The sequence below is a fragment of the Lactuca saligna genome, chromosome 5 (assembly GCF_052625555.1).
Source record: "Lactuca saligna cultivar CGN05327 chromosome 5, ASM5262555v1, whole genome shotgun sequence".
NCBI classification, from domain to species: domain Eukaryota; kingdom Viridiplantae; phylum Streptophyta; class Magnoliopsida; order Asterales; family Asteraceae; genus Lactuca; species Lactuca saligna.
In genome coordinates, this window is record NC_136421.1 from 301,677,522 (window position 1) to 301,698,285 (window position 20,764).

General features: G+C 30.9%; 2 protein-coding genes across 4 annotated transcripts; both read right to left on the minus strand.

The window, feature by feature from the left end:
* Positions 1-5,907: 5,907 nt before the first annotated feature.
* On the minus strand, positions 5,908-7,910 carry LOC145048391 (calcium uniporter protein 2, mitochondrial-like). Of its 3 annotated transcripts, XR_013682826.1 has the most exons (4): positions 7,171-7,910; positions 6,492-6,985; positions 6,196-6,305; positions 5,908-6,026 (listed from the first exon to the last, which is right to left on the minus strand). XR_013682826.1 is itself a non-coding variant. In XM_078996859.1 (3 exons), exons 1-2 carry the CDS (start codon positions 7,612-7,614, stop codon positions 6,500-6,502), a joined length of 930 nt encoding a protein of 309 aa, XP_078852985.1. In that variant the 5' UTR covers positions 7,615-7,910; the 3' UTR covers positions 6,072-6,305; positions 6,492-6,499. The 3 variants fall into 3 exon arrangements, 2 of the variants coding, with proteins under 2 accessions (XP_078852985.1, XP_078852984.1); XM_078996859.1 differs by lacking the exon at positions 5,908-6,026 and having other exon boundaries at positions 6,072-6,305; XM_078996858.1 differs by lacking the exons at positions 5,908-6,026; positions 6,196-6,305 and having other exon boundaries at positions 6,349-6,985; positions 7,171-7,908.
* A 4,979-nt stretch (positions 7,911-12,889) lies between these two features.
* LOC145046963 (uncharacterized) lies at positions 12,890-14,241 on the minus strand. Its single transcript, XM_078995219.1, has 4 exons — positions 13,870-14,241; positions 13,424-13,673; positions 13,234-13,273; positions 12,890-13,148 (listed from the first exon to the last, which is right to left on the minus strand). The coding sequence occupies exons 1-4, from the start codon at positions 14,239-14,241 to the stop codon at positions 12,890-12,892; spliced, it is 921 nt and encodes a 306-aa protein (XP_078851345.1).
* Between the last annotated feature and the right edge of the window lie 6,523 nt (positions 14,242-20,764).

The window sequence follows — 20,764 nt, forward strand, 5'->3', positions numbered from 1 at the left end:
AATTATTATTATTATTAATTATGCAGTGATAAATATGTAGCAACCAATTACACTGCTCAATAATAAATTAATAATGCTATCTTCACATAGACAGTTATAGAAGGCTTTCACCACAAATTTGATGTATAGTGTCGTATTCATTAGCTTTGGTTAGGTTGGGGACCACCTAGGTTTATCCTTTCTTGTTTAAAACATAACGTGCAGGAAATTATAACTTTTTCCTGCAAAAAATAATTTTAGCCCAAATTCATCATAGCATTACATCATGGAATATATATAATTATTGGAGTGAAGATTTTGCTGCAATATTATTGATATGAACAATACAAATGATAATATATAAACGGGATAATGACTGGTAACGAATTTTCAATTTTTGTTACATTTAGTCACTAAACTTTTTTTCGTTATCTATTTTCCATTGAACTATTGAAACTGTTCACATTTTACCCTTATGATCGGCTGTTGCCGATCATAAGGGTAAAATGTGAACAGTTTCAATAGTTCAATGACAAATAGATAACGAAAAAAAGTTTAGTGACTAAATGTGACAAAAGTCGAAAGTTCGTTTCTCTCTAAAAAGTTCAATGAATAAATGTGAACAAACCTGCTCTTGTATTATGTTTTAGCAAATTATTTATTTTTGTTAAACTATAGCAACATTTGTTGATGAAGAAATCTATGAAATAAAAAAAATAAAAAAAAACAAAAACAAAACCCTGAAAATATATTTAAAAAAAATAAAAAACCAAAACCGAAATAAAAAACCAATGATTTGATATTTTCCAAAATAAAAAATCAAAGTTTCCAATCTGATTTTGGTTTTACAAAAAATAAACCATTCTCACTGATGTGAATTATGACTATTGGTTTACCAGGCGAAATTTATGACTTCCCATTAATATGTAGTTACAACATCGTCTGAACTCGTAATTCATAGTAAGAGGTTAGAGTATCATCAAATGAATACGTAGTTACAACATCGCCTGAACTCGTAATTCATCACCTACAGGTTATGGGCCCGCTGGTGTTTCCACTGGGTTGTCTAGAATAGTCCGTGGTCACCATCTATACTCTGGTAGATGACTACATCGCCACATTGCTGGTTAAGGTTATGATATCTCATTTCATCCTACATTACATATTCATCATCTATTTACCTAATTATCACCACCTTTCTATCACCATCTATCTCTCATCATTTTATTTCATCACACACCAACTATTTCATCTACCCATGTTTCATCCGCAACCTATTTGTAGATATAAAATAAATATACTGTTTAAATCTTTTAAAACATGTATAAAATCGTTCATCCATCATAGACAACAAGTATTCATTAATCCGAGTCATCAGTCGCGGACTCGTCGAGTCCATTCATTAATCCGAGTCATCAGTCGCGACCTTACTCGACGAGTTGAGGCATCAACTCGTCGAGTCTGTCTTCTTAACTCAAAACAAAAATATTTAAATGATGATACCTGGAAATTTGGATGTTATATTTTGTTTTTTTATTTCATAGATTTCTTCATCAACAAATGTTGCTAGAATTAAACAAAAATAAATAATTTTGCTAAAACATAATACAATAGAAAGTTTGTTCACATTTAGTCATTGAACTTTTTAGAGGGAAACAAACTTTCGATTTTGTTCACATTTAGTCACTAAACTTTTTTTCATTATCTATTTGCCACTAAACTATTGAAACTGTTCACATTTTACCCTTATGACCGATAACAACCGGTCATAAGGGTAAAATGTGAACAGTTTCAATAGTTCAATGACAAATAGATAACGAAAAAAAGTTTAGTGACTAAATGTGACAAAAGTCGAAAGTTCGTTACCCTTTCAAGTCATTATCCCTATATAAATTGTTACGTGAAAAAACAATAAAAGACCATGCTAAAGTGGACATACCGTCAAATACATATGTATACTTATATTATATTTATTTATATATGTAGATGTTAACTGTCTGTTGTGTTCACTTCACTTACATTTTTTATCTGCTTTACACAAGATCAACACAAAGACTCTAGACTATGGAGACTCTAAATTGCCAACTTAAACAATTGATATAATAATAGGAAAAATGACTCTTGAGGATAACTAACCGTTGTGTTTGTTTTCATTTGGTCACTTTTTTTTTTTTTTTTTTTTAATTCAATATACCAACGAACTTGTTGTTTTTGTTCACCACAACCCTTTTGATCGGCTTTTGATCTGTGATAGCCGATCAAATGGTTATGATGAACATAAACAACAAGTTTGATGATATATTGAGTACAAAAAAAGGACCAAATACGAACAAACTGAATAGTTGGTTACCTTCCTGAGTCAATTTCCTCGAAAAGTTAAATGAAATTAAAGTTACAAAATTATCAAAGACTGCAGCTTTCTTTGGTCATAACGTATATGAAGAGCGTTTCGGAAGGGTAACTTCGTTAAAACATGGTCTATGTTATGTTTATTGTGGTTAGTTGTCAACACCTCTCTGCAAAAGGATATGATTGTGTAATGATTGTGTATGAGAGGTATATTTATCAGCATAAACGTTTACCTCAAGGTATATTATGGTGATGTGTCTGCAAAAGCTGCATGATATTGTACATATTAATGTTGTATCTTATCCCACGAATTCGATCTTAAAGCTAGGTCAACTCAAAAATATTCCACTTGTTTGTAGACTTTTATAGAATCAATGATACGATAAACCATTTGATTGAAAATGTAAATGTAGTCATGAAATGTACCTGGTTAATCAATATTTCCCTAATAACTATTCAAGTGCATTGCAAAGTTATATATATATGAATAATGTTTTTTTGTGGGTTATGTTTTGAAGAGGAAAAAGAATGAATCTCATAAAATCATTAATGTCAGCAGAAAATGACATGAGATTTGGTGTAAATGAGTAAAGGAAAAATGAATCAACAGGGTAACCAACTATTGCATTTGTTCTCAGTTAGTTTTGTTTTGTTGTTTTGTTTTTTTGTTTTTCTGTACTCAATATACCATTGAACTTGTTGTTTGTGTTCCTTATAACCTTTTGACCGGCTATCACAAATACAAAGCCAGTCAAAAGGGGTATGGTGAACACAAACAACAAGTTTAATGATATATTTAGTACAAAAAAAAGGAAATGAACCAAATAAGAACTAAGCAACAATTGGTTATCCTTAAGAGTCTTTTTCCCTAATATTAAGTACTATAAAGCTCCTAAATATAATTGAGGATTGTTTAGAAATTAGCAACAATTGTATTTCTTTTGTTTATAATTAAAAAAAAATATGCCAGGTTTATAAATGATCAGGTAATGTTTAGAAAACTTTCAATATTTTGATTATTGGTTAAAGTTAACGTAATCTTTATAAAAATCTCAATAATTTGATTAAATTAACAAAAAAAAAGACGAGATACAGACTAAAGCTAAACATGTGAAACCAATCAAAAATAGTTTTTTCGAAGCTGGTAAGTTGTCACTTAGTGTAAAGAAAGTAATAATTTAGGATTAAACCGTAAATTGATCAAAAATATTGAGATTTTATTGGAGATTTAAAAAAAAAATCAAGTCAATAATATATAATGTATCATTTTTGGTATTTAACTATTTTACATGTATAATCTTAATTTCTCAAACAACAACTTATTATCTTAATTGTGTTTTGATATCATATAAGATTAAGAGGTGTGGTTTATCATATTTCTTACTACTTTTTTCTCCGCCATCACTTCATTTCCTTTGTGTTTCGTTTTATATAGGAAATAACGAATTCTCACTTTTTATATTAAAGAAACTTGAATTGTACAAGGAATGAAGCAAAAAAAAAAAAAAAAAAAAAGAGTGTGGGCATGGTGGATTTCCACCACAAGAGACCTTCAACTGTGGTAATTTTAATGGCGTGGTGTTGTAGGGGTATACCCTTTAGTCTTAAGTGTTAAGACAGCTTCAACTTCACTTCAAATCTTTTTTCCCATTCCATTTCACATTCCATATTTCTCCAACCTTAATTCATTCTTCACTTTTTGGTGTGAATAAATAATATTATTTTATATTAAGTAATACGATCATTTAAACCAAAATAAAAGGAAGCTGGTTGTCAATTTTATTCCTTATTCTTATAAGTTATTTATTACTTTATTCAATTATTTATTTATTATTTTTTAAGATATTTTTTGTTTATATATTTCTAATTTATTTTAATCTGACTAGATATAATTTAAATATAGTAGTTGTTATATAATATAATGTTATATATTAAATCCTACTAGGTGTGAGACCCGTGTATTATGCGAGTTTATTAAAAATAAAAATTTAATATCAATATATAAATATGAAATATTTTAAAATATAATACTTTACATAACATAATGTAATTTTCTGAAAATTTGCAAAAGATATTAAATCGTTTGAAGTATTTATGAGAATTTATTACCAAATTAATAGGATGATTTTATTTCCTTATAAAACCCATTACAATTTTATGGAATTTTATTTTAAGAAAATGAAAATCCCTAAAAAATGACAAGTGGAAAATAAATTTAAGAAATTTGAATTTATAAGAAAAATGAGAAAAATATTGAATTACTAAAATTAAAGTGCTTTTTTTTTTCTCTTTTAAATTTAAACAAACCATTTAGATAAAATAATCAAAGCAAATTAATGAGATTTTATTTTTAAAATTTGAAATTATAAGGAAAGTCCATTAATGAAATTGATATGTATTTATTATTAAATTTAAATACCATATGAAATTTAATAAAATAGAAAAACCACAAAATTACATATGGAATAAAAATTAATTCAAAATAACCACAAAATGACAAGTGTCAAAATGAAGGAGAAGATGACATGTGGCAAAAAAACCTTCATTTATTAAAGAGGATATGTTGATTAATCCCAAACATAAAGTTTAAAAATATCATAGTTAATTTAAGTTACTTCTATATAAATAATTTATTTGGTTAAGAATTTGTGATAATATACCATATAAAATTATTGTGATATAAAAGATAAAATAAATATTTGTTAAAAACTAATTAATAAATGAGTATTTTTTTACCAAGTATGTAAGTTATAAAAAAAGAATATATTAGAAAGATTTTTTTATTTTTTTTATTTTTTTTATTTTTTAAATATAGCAGAATAAAGATTTAACACTTTATATCATTTTTCCTTCATTTTGTATAAAAAAATTACAGTAGAATTGGAGACGTTTTTAGCTAACAAAAAACCTTATATACCCCATAAAGCTAAAACATTTAGGAGGTGTTCGACAAAATTAGCTGGTAGTTAATAACGTTTTGTTAAAAGTTGTGTGATATAACTTATAAATTTTTTTTTTTTAATTAATTTTTTAAAACCAAACAGTAAAAGATTGTACTGCCAAACGAGATTTTTTTTTTCAAAACAGATCATTTTATCAAATGTTAGAAACTAGAAAATAAAAACTTTTAAATATACGCTAAAATACTTTTTTTAGAACAAATCATAAAATGTTCCATATAAGCAAATTCCAACCCCAATCTTAGTTATTTGCTTGGGACATCAAGTTTTCACATTTACCCAGTATTTACACTAGGATGACAAATCGTGTTATCGTTTCGTGTTTCTGTCTGATACGACACGACACAGTTTTATGTAATACGAACACGATACAACACGATGCTGTGTTTTTTCTAACTAACACGAAAACGAACAAATTAAAAAACAACAAACACGACACGACACGAAAAATATTACAATCTACTAAAAATATGTTTATTTAATGAATCCTTTATCAAACATAACACGAAAAACATGACAAACACGAAAAACACGATAAATAACTACTAAACCGTATCAATTTCGTATCGAATTTTAAACATGAACACAACACAACATAGTGGTTTTTACTGTTAACACCAACACAAATTCAAATTTCAGTTTCATCCCAATTTCATTTCGTTTCGTGTATTTTTGTCGTGTTCTGTCATAAATTGTCACTCCTAATTTACACCGAGTATATCAGGCATGTCAATTTCCCTGTTACAAAAAGAAAATCAAAATATTTGGCTACCAATCACAACATTTTACTAGTATTTAATATACTCCATATTAAAATATAAAGTGTTTAAAAACGACTAATTAAATTAGTAGATGACAAAAATATTAGTCACAGTATAAATCATCATTGAAGAGCTTATATAAACACCTAAAAGAGGCTCCACCCAAGCTAAAACCGTAAGCAGATGAGGAATTCACCAACGATCTTGCAACGGAACTTCAGAAATAACGATTGTTGCGATGAATCAATTCATTCACCTAAAAGGATTATGCATTTCAATGCTCTTATAAACACTAGGAATAAGAAATTCAAAGATAATTATTATAACCCACAAATGGGAAAAATCATCGAAACATTTTGTATTTTGTCCAGGTATTTTACGTCAAAAAATTAGTGGGTATGATAATCCCCATGAAATGATCAATAGTCAAACAAAGTCAAACCAGTTATGTTATTGCTTGTGCAGATCCTGAGTTTCCAATTCCACCCCTTCAATTTTATGTATAGCCGAAGGATGTGCATCTAAAGGCGACCTGCATTTCTTCTGTAACTCCATAAATCTTTCAAAATCAAAATTATGCTTCTTCATCAGCTTTCTTCTACGAGACAAAAACAGCCTCTTCATCAGATCTTGATACGTGGGGTCTCTTGATGTGATTAGAAAATAAGCATAACCCACGATTAGTCCCGCTGTTGTACCAAAAAATGCAACCGGCTCCATAACATCCCATGATAATTCCCAAAAAGTTAGCCGGAAAAAGATCCCGACTTGAGCTAGTGCAAACCCTAGCCCGGTCCACAGAATCCGGCGGACCTGCCGGTGGGCTAGCCGATCGATTTCTTCTTGCTTTGCTTGTAACTGCTTTAGCTCCTCCCTCCTCGGATCGTCATCGGCTGTTAGGGCTAGCGGCACCGCCCTTCTCACAAGGTCCACGACCTAATTATCACCGGAAAAAACCCTAACATCATTAGATCAATACACTTTTGATTTGGGATCCATCATTTCAGATAATGTGTTTCTATCAACATCTATTGTCCAACGTTGGCACTAAAAATTGAAACAATACAGATCCAATTCAATTTAATTTTCACTCATATACAGAGAAGAATGGTAGATTGTACCTTTTCAGGTTGAAGGTAAACTTTATCCCTAAAGATAAGAACAACACCAGCCTCATCCAGAACCTTAGCAAACGCCTTAGCTTCATCAACGGATTTCGCAACGCCTATATTCTCACAAGCCTGTAAAAGCTCTGAATAAGAAATCATCTCTTTCCCTTCCGTAGAAAACTTCATCTTCATTGCCTCCACATTCACCAATCTCATCAGCTTCTTCGCCTCCGCAAACGATATACTATCACCATCATCAACCCCTCTCCCTACGCCTACGCCTACGCCTACGCCTGCTCTGCCGTCTCCGCCGGCCGAGCTCGAAAATAAACAACCACAGAATCGGTTAGTAGATTCAACGGAAACACCTCTTCTCAATCCATACGTAACCGGTTTAGTCCTAACAATCCCCGACGACAAGCCCTCTTTCAACAGCAAAAATGACGATCTCCACATCCTTGCTTTTCCCTGTATCTATACTTATAGCTGTATCCTTACCTGTGTATTTTTGAAGAAAAAATACTTGTTCTGTTTCAGTGATGCTTTGAGGGCTCAGCCATGGTTGTGTTAATAATAACTGATGAACGAATATCGCCGGTATGTAAATTCATAGTTTTTGAAGAGAGCAAGCGTGCGCTAGAGAGAGGGGTAGAAAATCGGAGACACATTTTAAGGGTCCCGATTTTGACACGTGTCACACATGGGATAGAGAGTATGAAGATGGGTGCTGCCCTCCATAAGAATTGCGTTTCGAAATCGTGCCGACCTCGTTTAAAAATTTCGGGTTCTTTTTTTTTCTTCTTTTGTATAAAGGCTATATATCTACACAAATGCTATATTTGTCAATTTAAAAATTAATTTTTAAATTAACGTTTTAAATACTTATTTGTCAGGTATATTTTTCAACTTAAAAATTATTTTTAAAAAATTATTCACATTATGTTTCAATAAATTTATATAATTTATTTAAAAATAATATAAATTTATCTTTTTTTAATTATATATTCTTTTACCCTTCAAAGTTAATTTTAATTTTACTTTTAGTTGTATAAATAATTATCTAAAATGTTACATTTTTTTCTCCTATATTATATTTACCAATTTAAGGTATTAATCTATTTTGTTAATATTAGAAACACTTTTTCTATATGTTTAATCTTTTCATTTGTTTTTCTTTTTAATATTTATTTATGTGAATATTGTTTATTCGTATTTACTTAATTTATCAAGTTATATGATAAAGTGTTGTTTTAAACATTTGAAAATGATCTCAACAATACCTTTGAAATTAAGATCACTTAAATAGATTTCATAATGATGACATTTACCCTACGTAATTAAAATTGAAGGAATCACTTCGACATATATAATTTTCAATAATAAAATAATTACATGTTTATATAAAATATATAAAAATTAGACGAACATTTTAAATTTAAATTTAGTCATGATAATATTCGAAAGTCCCACCCATGAGACAATAAATGCATGAGAATATTAAGAATTTGATATTAGACACAAGAATCTTAGTTAAATATAATTAATTGGAAAACTTTTATTTTGTAGTATTTATTTTAATTTAATTATATATTATTTGTTTTATAATACTATCTAATAAATATTCTAGATGTCATTTTATATTATTTTTATATTTCTCAGTTATTTTTGTGGTTATTTCTTTTACCAAATGTCGTTATTTTTTGTGGTTATTTCTTTTCAATTTGTATGTCAAAATAGTTTTGTTTGTAAAAAATAATTATTTATTAACCTTTACTTTAAATAAATAAAATATATTTTATAATGTTTATTCTAATTTGTATTATTGTTAGTTATTATAAAATCAACAATACTTTTATTTTTGGAAAAGTTATAATTCTTGTTTGTTATTATTCATATATATTTGGTTGTTAAATTATGCATGAAATTAAAGGTTAGATGTACATGGAAATAAGACAACTAGAAATTGCCAATATTTGTTAATCCTAACAATTTTGACCACAACATTTGGTTTGTTTGTTTAATAATATATTTATCTTTTTAAAAAATTAAAATTATTGCAATAAATCATAATAAATGAAATTTTACAATAAAAATTATGAAATGCAACAATAAAAAGGAGTAACGTGTCTCTCATGAAATTGACAATTGATGACATTATCACTGATCCATCGTGCAAATATAGAAGAAAAGAAGCAATGGTTGCGGTTTCTGGGCTGAATGAATATATATGCTCATTTTTTACACATTTATCTTTGGAATTTGTTTTACTTTTATATTCATTTTTTTCTCTTTGTATTGTTTTTCTGTCGTGATTTAGTTATTTGTTAATCGTTGACCTTTTAATGATTTTTGACGTTTCCAAAAATAGATATTTAAATATCTGATTTAATTAGTTAAAAAAAATATATGAACGAGACAACTAAAAAGATTGTTCAATTTTTAAATTTTAATGTTAATATAAATTATAGAACACATGGATGTCTGGTCAAAAGAGAAGTATTGAGGAAATAAAGAAATCAAGATCCAACTAACCCACCATTTGCAGTCAACTTTGGGAAAGGGGAAGAATCCTTGTTAGGATGACTTTTGCACAATTATCTTTTTTATATATGAGTTTATATCATGATTTATTTTTTTCTTCTCATGGCTTATTAAACGCTTTTATTTTATTACCTTTTCATTTTATTGTCTGAAAAACAATTAATTTTGTGAAAAATAAAATTGCTAAAAGTTTACATTATGCAATTAAGGGCGACAATACTTGACCAAATTCATAATTGTACCTAACACGAAAATAAACAAGTTTAAGTTGAGATTTCTGACACGTCATCTTGCCAACACATCAATCCGTTTATTTTATGAGTCGGATTGAATTACTTGTTTGTGTTCACCGTTCACGGGTCAACCCGTCAACCCGGCTATATATATTATACTTAAAAAAATATATAATTTTATCTATTAATTAATAGAATATAGTTACCATACAACATTGAAAACCTATTTTTTTTTTTTCAAATGTAACGTTTATTAAGTTATTACGTTAGATTGCTATTTGGTTTTTCATTTTATTCTAGTTAATGTAAAATGCTAATTATTAATTAATATAGAGACGTGCACTATTTATATAAATTCAACATATGAATAGTTACCCGAAAATGACCTGTCAACTCTTTGAAGTGAAAATCCACTAACCCGCAAAACTCATATACTTAAACGATTGTGTGGGTTGGGTTATGTTGATGTTTCCATCCCGTCAACCCATATTATATTGGTTGAGTTAGGTTAATGTATTCTGACGCACCAACCCGCCAACATGAACACAAACTAATTATCAGGCCTATATGCAATGTTACAAACGGAAATATAAATAGAATGACATAATGGAATATGATATATTTTTAAAGAGAAATTAAATATCCTCCTACAATGTTACAAACGGATATATTTTTTATATATTAATATGGATATCAATGGAAAGATGATGAAAAAAAATAATGGTGTATACAGGTTTTTTTCGATAAAAAGTGTGGTCTAAAAAAATTGAACTGCATAAAAGGATGCGAGTTTTGGTATAATCTGGTATAATTGTTGATCATTATATATATAAGGAAATCTGTGGAAAAGTGTCAAAGTTTTGCCCCAGTTTATGATTTAGTCCTAAATTAAATTTCACTTATGAAAAAGGACAGATTACTGACTATTACACTCAGTTTAGCCCTACGAACCTGTAATCCTTGTATTAGCCGGTTACCTAGCTGCCTCGTCCTTATTACCCTCCGCTAACCTCCTCGTCACCCACTCCTATGTAAAAAACCCGTTCTGACCCTCCATCGAAGCAAAACTCTACCAAAATGGCATCTTTAAACTCAGTGGGAAGCAGGAGCAATATCCGATCGCAAAGGCAAGCATTAAGGGCAACATGATTTTTTGAAGATCCCGTTGGTCAGTCGACATCATGGAGGCCAACAAACCCTGGCAGGAGGTTCATCAGTTACCCTAATTTCCGGGTAAGTATCCCTTAATCCTCTTTAATTACATCTCAAATCTCTTCCAATTATGTTTTATTTCCTATATAACAGGATGAGGAAAAAGATTACAAGTATTTTGCTTTGGTCAATCCCCCATTACCAAACAACTGGTACAGAAACATGTTGATGGATTTTCACAATAATGACATTCAAGTACACAATGAGTTCGTGGACGAATTTGTGGAAGAAGCTGTGGATTTTCACAACAATGACATTCAAAAGGTTCTTATACAAGGTGAAGGTGAAAAAATGGAAATTTGGGTTTTTTTTTGTGTTTGTTGGTGATTGTGTGGATTATGTTGAAGTTGTTTTAAGTTGTTGTAAAAAGTTTTGGCAATTAATGTAATCTTGATTACTTAAATGACAGTTGGATGTAAGTTGTATGTTGTAGAATGAAAAATGGTTTTATGGTAACCTACTGTTTGAGCAATGTACAATTGTAAGTGTATGATGTGAGCAAATGAATGATATTTTTTAGTATAACATAATGACCAAAATGGATGTAACTTATACATCAACAAAACATACCAAAATCAACGAAAGTGTTAACAATGCGGTCATATTGTATATTGTTTACAAAAGAAAGGGCATATTAACACATTTACCAAAAAGGGCTTCCTAACAAATTTACCCAAATAGCCCATATAACTACTTAAATCCTAACCAATCTAATCCAAAGTAAGAGGCTTTTCTGGAGCCATTCCTATTCCTTTCTTGCCAACCACAATTTTCTTCAACATGTATTCAGTTATCCTTTCAGAAGGTTTTCTTGTTCTAACCCTGACTTGATTTCTAACCCTAACTTGAGTATCATCAAACTCCCCCTTCATCATCCTCAGCTCCATCTCCATCATTGTCCTCCTGTAATTCTTCAACTTCATCTTCATAGTCATTCTCCTTCTTGTTTTCATCATTGTCATCTTGTGTTTCTGGTACATGTTCACTCACAAAAGGCACACCATTGCATGGGGTAAAAAATTCAAGCTAGTTATGTTATTGAAAAATAAAATTCGCTCTCAATGTTATAATATATACCTTTGCAGCTTGTTTGGATTAGTGAACCAAAGCATCAAATCCTTTAAGTTGTGATTGGGTGATATTAAGTCACAAAAGGATCTCTGTTTCAGTATATTTGACTTTCTAAGGTAACTCAAATCATGCAGTATTTGATCCAGATCAGCCATATCAAGACCATCACCTTCAACATCAATCGTAACATCTGCTTCCCGTGTTTCTGGTACATGTTCACTGTCAACAGTAGGTGCTGTTTGGGTGACAAATTGACTATCAACATTAGGTGTTGTTTGGGTTACAAATTGAGTCTCAATCCCAAGTGCTTTTTCCCCAAAACTTTCACCTTCTTCATAAACACTGGTAGACCCTCTTCCACCACTTCTACCCCCTCTTCTACCACCTCTTCCACCACTTCTCCCAAGTCTTGTGCAATTGGTCAATTCTAGATTCAACCTTAGCCTTCCTATTTTATTCTTAGGCTTTGGTGTTGGTTTGACTGAGGGATTCTTGCAAGACACTTTATTTTGCCCCATTTGCATTCAATTCTGACATTGGACAGTTCTACCCTTAGAGGAGACTTGGGAGAACATGTCTTCATGCTCGGAGATATGACTTTTCCTTTTCATACAAGGCCTTCCTGGCATCCTTCTTTCAACAGGTGGTAGTGGTTTGGTGTAAGGTGTTGGTTCCTATGTATTACTGCCATTAACAGGAAGGGTGTTAGATTCATAAGTAGCTAAAAACTTGTCCTTACCAAACCATGTGCTGATGAATCTAGCTGGATCTTGTTGTGTGTAAATTATGGTTGCTTGGGCATGGACACAGCGGATCCCAGATAACTCCCAGAGTCTGCATATACAATACATCCCCTCTAAGTTCACTCCATATGAGTGGAAGCCATTTCTCACTTCAAAAGCATTTAAACTAGTAGGATGAACATACCAAGTCCTACAAAAACATTAACATTTTTAATTAGTATACATATTGATATCAATACTAAACTCATACATTGTCTTAATTTTATAATACTTACTTGATAGCAAAACCAAACTCATCTATTTTCTTAATAGATCCTGAACACACATCATTAACCCATTACGTGCTTCTTGCTTCAAGTTAAATAACATTTCCATCATATATAGTCTAATCTCCTCAAGCATAGCCAACAAAGGCTTCCTTATGGTGTCATATATAATGGAATTAAAACACTCTTGCCATTCCACCTTTAAAAAATGCCCTCCACCAAGATTTAGGCTTCATTGCCATCAAATGATCATAAGCAGCAGGAATGACTTCTATGATCTTCTCCATATTCAATTTGAAGTCTCCCTCAACAGTTGACTTGGCAACTGTCCAAAACATATTCTTGAACTCTATACCACTGAAGACCTTTCTGAAATTTTCATATGTATGTCTTGCACATAGTTTGTGTTCCACATGTGGCATTACACCCTTTACAACTTCCAAAAGACCCTATCAATTACATTAAAAATTTTCTTTAGCAACTGCTTGATATATGTATAAATGAAATGAAAAATGAGATAATCGAAAACATTACCTTATGTTAATCAGAAATAACACACAAATCCAAGCCTCCTTGTAATTCCAGGTCATCATGTAATAGTTCCAAGAACCACTGCTAGGTGGGCTTGTTCTCAATTTCAATTACTGCCCAAGCAATGGGATACACATGGTTATTTGCATCCCTCCCTATGGCAGTTAGTAGCTCACCTTTACATTGTCCCTTCAAAAAACTCCCATCAAGCCCTATAACTCTTCGACAACCAACTTTCCATCCTTTGATAGCCTTAAAACATGTATACATTTTATGGAAAATAGTAGTTTTATCAGGGTTTACACTGATAGGTATTTGAATTGTACTCCCTGGATTGGACCTCATCAACTCTTGTCCATAATCCCATACTTTTACATAGTGATCACTCAACTTTCCATCTATTAAAGAAATTGCCCTAAACTTTTCTCTATAACATTTTGGCCATGAAACCTTGAAATGGAACCTGCTTTGAATAATAGCTTGCATTTCCCTACATTTCATATTTAGCTTCCTAATCATCTCCTTCAGAAATCACCTAGCTATCTATGTGGGATCCATAAGATTAGCACTACATAAATTCCTAACATAGGTATGTTGCTCAACCAGTTTTTTGATTTGGAATGATCTTTCAGGGCTCATCAATGAGGCCCTTACAACAAAGGGATATTGCAATTTCTCAAGGTCACTTGCACATACAACCACGAGCTTTACACTATCACATTTCTTGAACCTAATTGGATAACCCCTACTTATAGAGTAATTTGTCAAACAAAGCTTTAGTTGATGTGATGATTCATACCTCTCCCAAAGAATTGGCTTCATATTGTTCCATTTCACCTTCGGATCATGGGTTGAGTATTGAAATTGCAACTTGTCTACATTGTCACCCTCACTATCACTTTGCTTCTCCTGTGGTGCTTCATCTTCCGACATTCCTTCAAAACCATTTAGGTTTATCTCAGGTATGGTGCATTCATCAAGCGCTTCGTCTATGAGAGTGTTTAGAAACTCATATTTGCATCGACTTCTTTGTTTGTGTTTGAAAAACTCATCCACTTCCACGTCAATGGTATCCAAGTCATCTACTACCTTCATTATTACTACAAAACAAAAATTAATCAAATATTATAAGGGAAATAAGATATTGGAGGACCACGTGGATTATCTTACCTTTGATTCTTCTCAGGTAGATTTTTGCTTCGATGGAGAGTAAGAAAGGGTTTTTACAAAGGAGGAGTGGATGACCGAGAGGTTAATGGAGGGTGATAAGGACAGTCAGCTGGGGTAACCAGCTAATACAAGGGTTATCGGTTCGTAAGGCTAAACTGAGTGTAATAGTTGGTAATATGTCATTTTTCATAAGTGAAATTTAATTTAGGACTAAATCATAAATTGGGGCAAAACTTTGAGATTTTTTCGCAGATTTCTCATATATATATATATATATATATATATATGTGGTTAGGTTATTTTGTTTTCACTATCTATTGTGTGCATGTATGATTGATTATGGATCAATCATTTTAGTTATTTTAAGAAATTAATTAATGCATATTAGATGTTGAAGATATAATGGATATTAATTACATCTTCAACATTTAATATGCATTAATTATTTTCTTCAAATAACTAAAATGATTGGTCCAGAATCAATCATACATGCACACAATAGATAGTGAAATCATTTGAATCTAACTCTCTCTCTATATATATATATATATATGTGTGTGTGTGTATATATATATATATATATATATATATTATGGTGTAGAATTAGTTATGAGGTTCTTGGGAATCTATGAATTCTCAAATGATCATTTCTCTCTCTCTCTCTCTCTCTCTCTATATATATATATATATATATATATATATATATATATATATATATATATATAGAGAGAGAGAGAGAGAGAGAGAGAGGTATGTGCAAATGTGGACGTACAAATATTGTGTGGATGTAGGAATTAATATGAGCCAAATATTATTTAATTTTAATAAATAATTAATTAAATCATCTATCCTTTAATTTAGACAAATTAGTTTATTTTAAACCCTATTGTCTCTTCCATCGACACCCATAAAATCGCATCCCTCCCGTTTCCATCCTCTCTCCTTTGAAGCTATGATTGAAGCACTACAACCCACCGTACATCTTCAAGCTACGATTGTTGTCGTTCTCTCTCTCTCTCTCTCTCTCTCACTCTTTTTTCTCGTTCGATTTGGTTTAAATCAACAAAAGAGCAAAAATCGTGATTTGGTTTTTGAATCATCACCGGATCGATGCCATGGGAATTTAGGCTTTAAGGTAGGAAATGGAGAACCGGGCATTGGTGGAGGCGATGGTTGTGCGAGGAAGGAATTTAATTATCGCCATCGTCAAGATCGGGACTCAATTTGACTGTGTGCTTCATCGATTCAGCCGACCCTATTCTCTTAGCCATCATCGATTTCTCCCAGGTAAGTTCTCGATTCCTCAAAATTGGTATGTTGTTCGATCCCTTAATCTAAATTTGTGTTTTTGAATTTTTTTTTTGTCAATTTAATTGTTTAGGTCTCCCTGCCTGACAAACGTTCCCACATGCACATACTTCACCTGAAGGTCCAAATATGGCGAATAACTCCAACACCAACAATGAAAATCTATTTTCTTCATTGATTGTGATATCAAAACCTACAATGGCTCATATCCTCTTCTCCCATTGCTTCGGTAAGCACAAAACCCTAAATCTATTTTTCTTGCAGTTCCTTGTCACAAATTAAAATCTGTTTTCTTGTAGTAACTGTGCTTAGATTGAAAAATCATTCATATTTAATATTTATGTTATTGTTATGTATGTGAAGTTGGATTTTGTTGATCACCCTGGTGATGTTCTGGAGAACATGAAGGCGAATCACATTGGGAAAAAGAGGCCACTATTTTACTAGGCCTATGCTCTTTATTATGAGAAATTGAAGAAATTTACTGATGCTGAAAATATGCATCATTTAGGAGTGCAAAAGTAAGTGATTGTTATTTGTTATTTTTCCAAATGTTCATTCAATTTGAATTGTGCGTTGAAATTCTTAGCTTCATATACTTGAAGCCTAATTGTTTTTTTTTTTTTTTTTTTTTTTTTTTTTTTTTTTTTTGAGTAATACATTATATGATTTATTGGTTTTTACCTTTGCAAGCTGAATTGATAACAGGTAATGTGATAATGGATTTGATTGTAGAATTTATACTACAATATGAATAATGTGAGGTGAGGTAATTAAATATTTGAATTTTTTTTACATAATGATCAGGTGAAGTAAAACTTATGATTTAATTCCAACAGAATACATACGGTAATTGCATTTTGAATTCCAACTCTACTGGAATGGAATCACAAATTCTAATTATGTTGGAATGTAATATGAATATTTTCTCACTGATTTATGCATGTTCTACAATTCTTGGTTATTGGTTTTGGTGCATTTCATAAGTCCACATATTTTTCCAAATGAATTTAGTTTTTTATTTTTCATCTGCTAATGCATTATTGGATTCTAAACTACAATTTGGTTTTGTTTTCACAGAAATTGATGCTTGAAGAACGGAATACAAAATTGAAAGTGTTTTTAAACAACAATATTCTTTTAGAATATATTAATGTCTTTGTTAGATTTTGATGTTTTCTTTCCTGATTTGAAAGTTTTTTTAGTTTTATTCTTTAACAATAAATGTAATTCTTAATAATTGTTACCCGAATTCTATAAGAATTAATGTAATTTTTGTTATTATTCTTCAACTCATCGGTTCAAATATTTGTTATTTTTCAAAATGTTCATTCAATCAGAATATATATTCTGTCTGAATATCATTCTAACAGAATCGGATCGTTTAGGGTTAAAAAAATATGTTCGATTTGAATTAACTAAAAAACAATCATAATTTTTAAAATAAAAAAATTAATTATCCCTTGAAATCCGATAATTTCCATTTTCAAATATAATTTAATCTAGAAAAAATGCTTAGACCACAAAGGATCCTTAAATTCACACAATAGTTACAATTCACATTATAACCTAACCTTATATATATATATATATATATATATATATATATATATATATATATATATATATATATATATATATATATATACACCTTAAAAAACATTTACAAGATTTTGCTGAATTTTAAGAGGTACAACCCTTAAACAGCATTTACAACAACTTTATGCATTTCCAAAAATCATATCTTATCAACCGACCATTGAAAAAGTCAGATTAAATAATACCAGATCACCTACGTTCTTGGTCAATGGCAGTTGTTCATCATCCCTCAATCTTTGCTCAACTCTGATTTAATTGAAATTTTGAATTGAACTCTCTTTAACAATCTATTTAAAAACCCTAGCACCCATTTCAACTTTCATTGCCTCCTCTTCTTTCTCTCTCCTGTCATCCATGTTTTCTCTCCAAACTCTGGGCAAGGGCAAGTGCAACGACAAATCTTACATCATAGAGCTTTCATCGGTAAATTGATGTCCCTTCCCCGCTTCTGTTCTTGAATCTATGGGAGTTTATTTTGTTTCGTTTGAGTTTTGTGTCTGTTACTACTTATAAACCATGGTTGCTAATGTTATTTTCACCTACAGAACTTCCACAAATACCGCCCTATTTTGTGTTTTGGGGTTTTTTTTTGAAGACTATCGACGAGCACCACCGCTCCATTTCTAAGGAAGCATAACAACCACCACCAGTCTCTGCCACCGTCACCATTGATGTCTTCCAGCCATCGGTTCTAGTTAAGAACAAAAATATCAACCTTTATCTTTTCCTACTCTTATTCTCCAGATGCCCCTCTCCAATCTGTTGAAGTTATCAACAATGGCATTTCGAACTTTCAATCACATACTACACTCTCAATGGGATTCAAATTTGAAATTGGATTTCATTCTTTGTTTGACAAAGCATTCTCTGGATTTCCCCCAATATCGACAAATATGTCTCAATTCTCACCCACCTTCCATTTTATCTGGCCTCCTTCGTTCTATTCTCTAAAAACCCTATCGACTCTCTTTTTCACAAAACCCCGCCATTGTTCCTTTTCTTTGTATACACATATTTGGTAAGATGACCATTAATAAGCATTCTCTTGATTTTGTATTTTGCAGTTATCTTTTTTGATTTTGTCTCTAGACTCGATTACATGTATGAAAACGCTCCTGTTTCCTCATTTTTTCCCCTTTCGGTAAGTTTAACCTGTTGTTTTTTTTCATTATTATTATCTGTTTATAGAGATTTCAGTTTTCAGCTACATATGAGGTTCATGATCTATAAAACATAATGTTTTGAAGATCAAATATGGGTTTAGTATTTGGAAAAGAGGTATCGATCGAAATAATGAGGACAACGCCATCTCATCTTTCTCTAAAAATATAGATAAACTGATACATGTTGCAACCGGTGTATTTCATGTTGTGAACAGTTGCAACCAAAAGGAATATTTATCGTATCATTGGCTTTTTCTGTGAACATTAGTCAACTACAAGGTATGATAAGTCATCACTCGATGTATTTCATGCTGAAGTTCTAAATTTGCCTATTTGCTTTATTATTTTTGTAGGCCTTCCTCTTTCTCTATGTGTGTGTATGTGTGTGTTTGCATACATATAAGCCATCACCATGGTTTTCCATCCTATGATGGAAGAGAAACAAATCTATGGTTTGATTTTGCATATATGAACAAAGTTTGGTTTGATTTGTGTATGATTGATTTAGTTTCTTCTTGATTTGGTTTACAAGCGGTACTTTTATTCTTGATTTGGTTTACACAGACTTTTCCCTATTTAGATATGTTACTTTCTTCTTGATTTGGCTTACAATAAGTTCTTACTTTTTACAAAATTGTGTGATTTTCTAAAGGTTTTGCAACAACTGGGAAATATGTACTACACATCATCTACATGTTTCATGGTGAAGTATCAAATTTATCAAGTCAATATCATCATCATCATGTATCCCTCTGCTGGTGTTGTTTTCAGAAGTTGGTGAGTTAAAAAGGTACTCAATCCATTATGATAGAAGTAGAAGATCATAGGTGCATTACGTTAAAATGTGAAAATTCCTTTCCAGGGATATTTTTATCTTCTAATCTCATCAAATTTTCTTCTTAAAAGGTGGTTTATATGTGTCATGCAGTTGGATCCATGAAGATATATAAAAATGTACAACTTGATGGAACAACCATGAGACTTGATGCAAAAGGGTACAAGCCCTAGATTTTGTTTTATCTTCGAGATGAAAATAAAGGTATTTAAGTTCTGAACTCATGGCCTCCTGTCTTTATATGCTTCTTAAAGACCTGATCATCGCTAATAATGGGTTTGTCCCCCTAACTCCTCGAATTTGCATATTTATAATTGACATTCAAGTAAATTGATGACTTAATGTCAATTAAGCCATTTTTATGGGGTTTTTGTTTATTTATTTATTATTATTATTTTTTTACTACAGGTTAGAAGAACATCTCTAATGATCAAGGCAACATGATGTCAAAAGTTTTTTAAGTTTGTAAAACTTGATGCATTCATTTGTGGGTGTATAATGTTATTAAGTTAAGACTTAAAAAAAAGTATAATACCCTGATTTGAAAGAATTTGAAGGGACATTTTTTCTAGATGATACCCGACATCATATGGTTGATCCTTACCTGTTGTCCCAGAAAATTCAAAACTTTTTGTTAACTTATCTACTTTTGTTTTTTTCCCCCTAAATTGACATTCATTTCCTGGATACATAAGTTAACAAAAAGTTTTGAATTTTCTGGGAGAACAGGTAAGGATCAACCATATGATGTCGGGTTTTATGACTTTTCTATATATGAATGGTAAGTTGTAGATTTGATTACTCAATGTTAGTGAATTTGTGGTTTGCTGCAGATGATCGAGATGTTGATGGCTATAATTTTGATGGTTTTTGCTGGAGGGGAAAGGCTTGCCAAAACAGTTCAAGTCTATTAGAATTGATGTTGGTGTTATCT

Bases quoted from the DNA above. Each gene is read 5' to 3' on its own strand.
- LOC145048391 (XM_078996859.1), bottom strand. From the start codon at position 7,614: ATGTGGAGATCGTCATTTTTGCTGTTGAAAGAGGGCTTGTCGTCGGGG. The intron at 6,986-7,170 runs GTACAATCTACC...GGTGATAATTAG, and splicing joins TTTACCTTCAACCTGAAAAG to GTCGTGGACCTTGTGAGAAG.
- LOC145046963 (XM_078995219.1), bottom strand. From the start codon at position 14,241: ATGCAAGCTATTATTCAAAGCAGGTTCCATTTCAAGGTTTCATGGCCA. The intron at 13,674-13,869 runs GTAATTGAAATT...TGTAATTGATAG, and splicing joins TGTATCCCATTGCTTGGGCA to GGTCTTTTGGAAGTTGTAAA. The intron at 13,274-13,423 runs GTGGAATGGCAA...ATGTGTGTTCAG, and splicing joins GTGGAGGGCATTTTTTAAAG to GATCTATTAAGAAAATAGAT.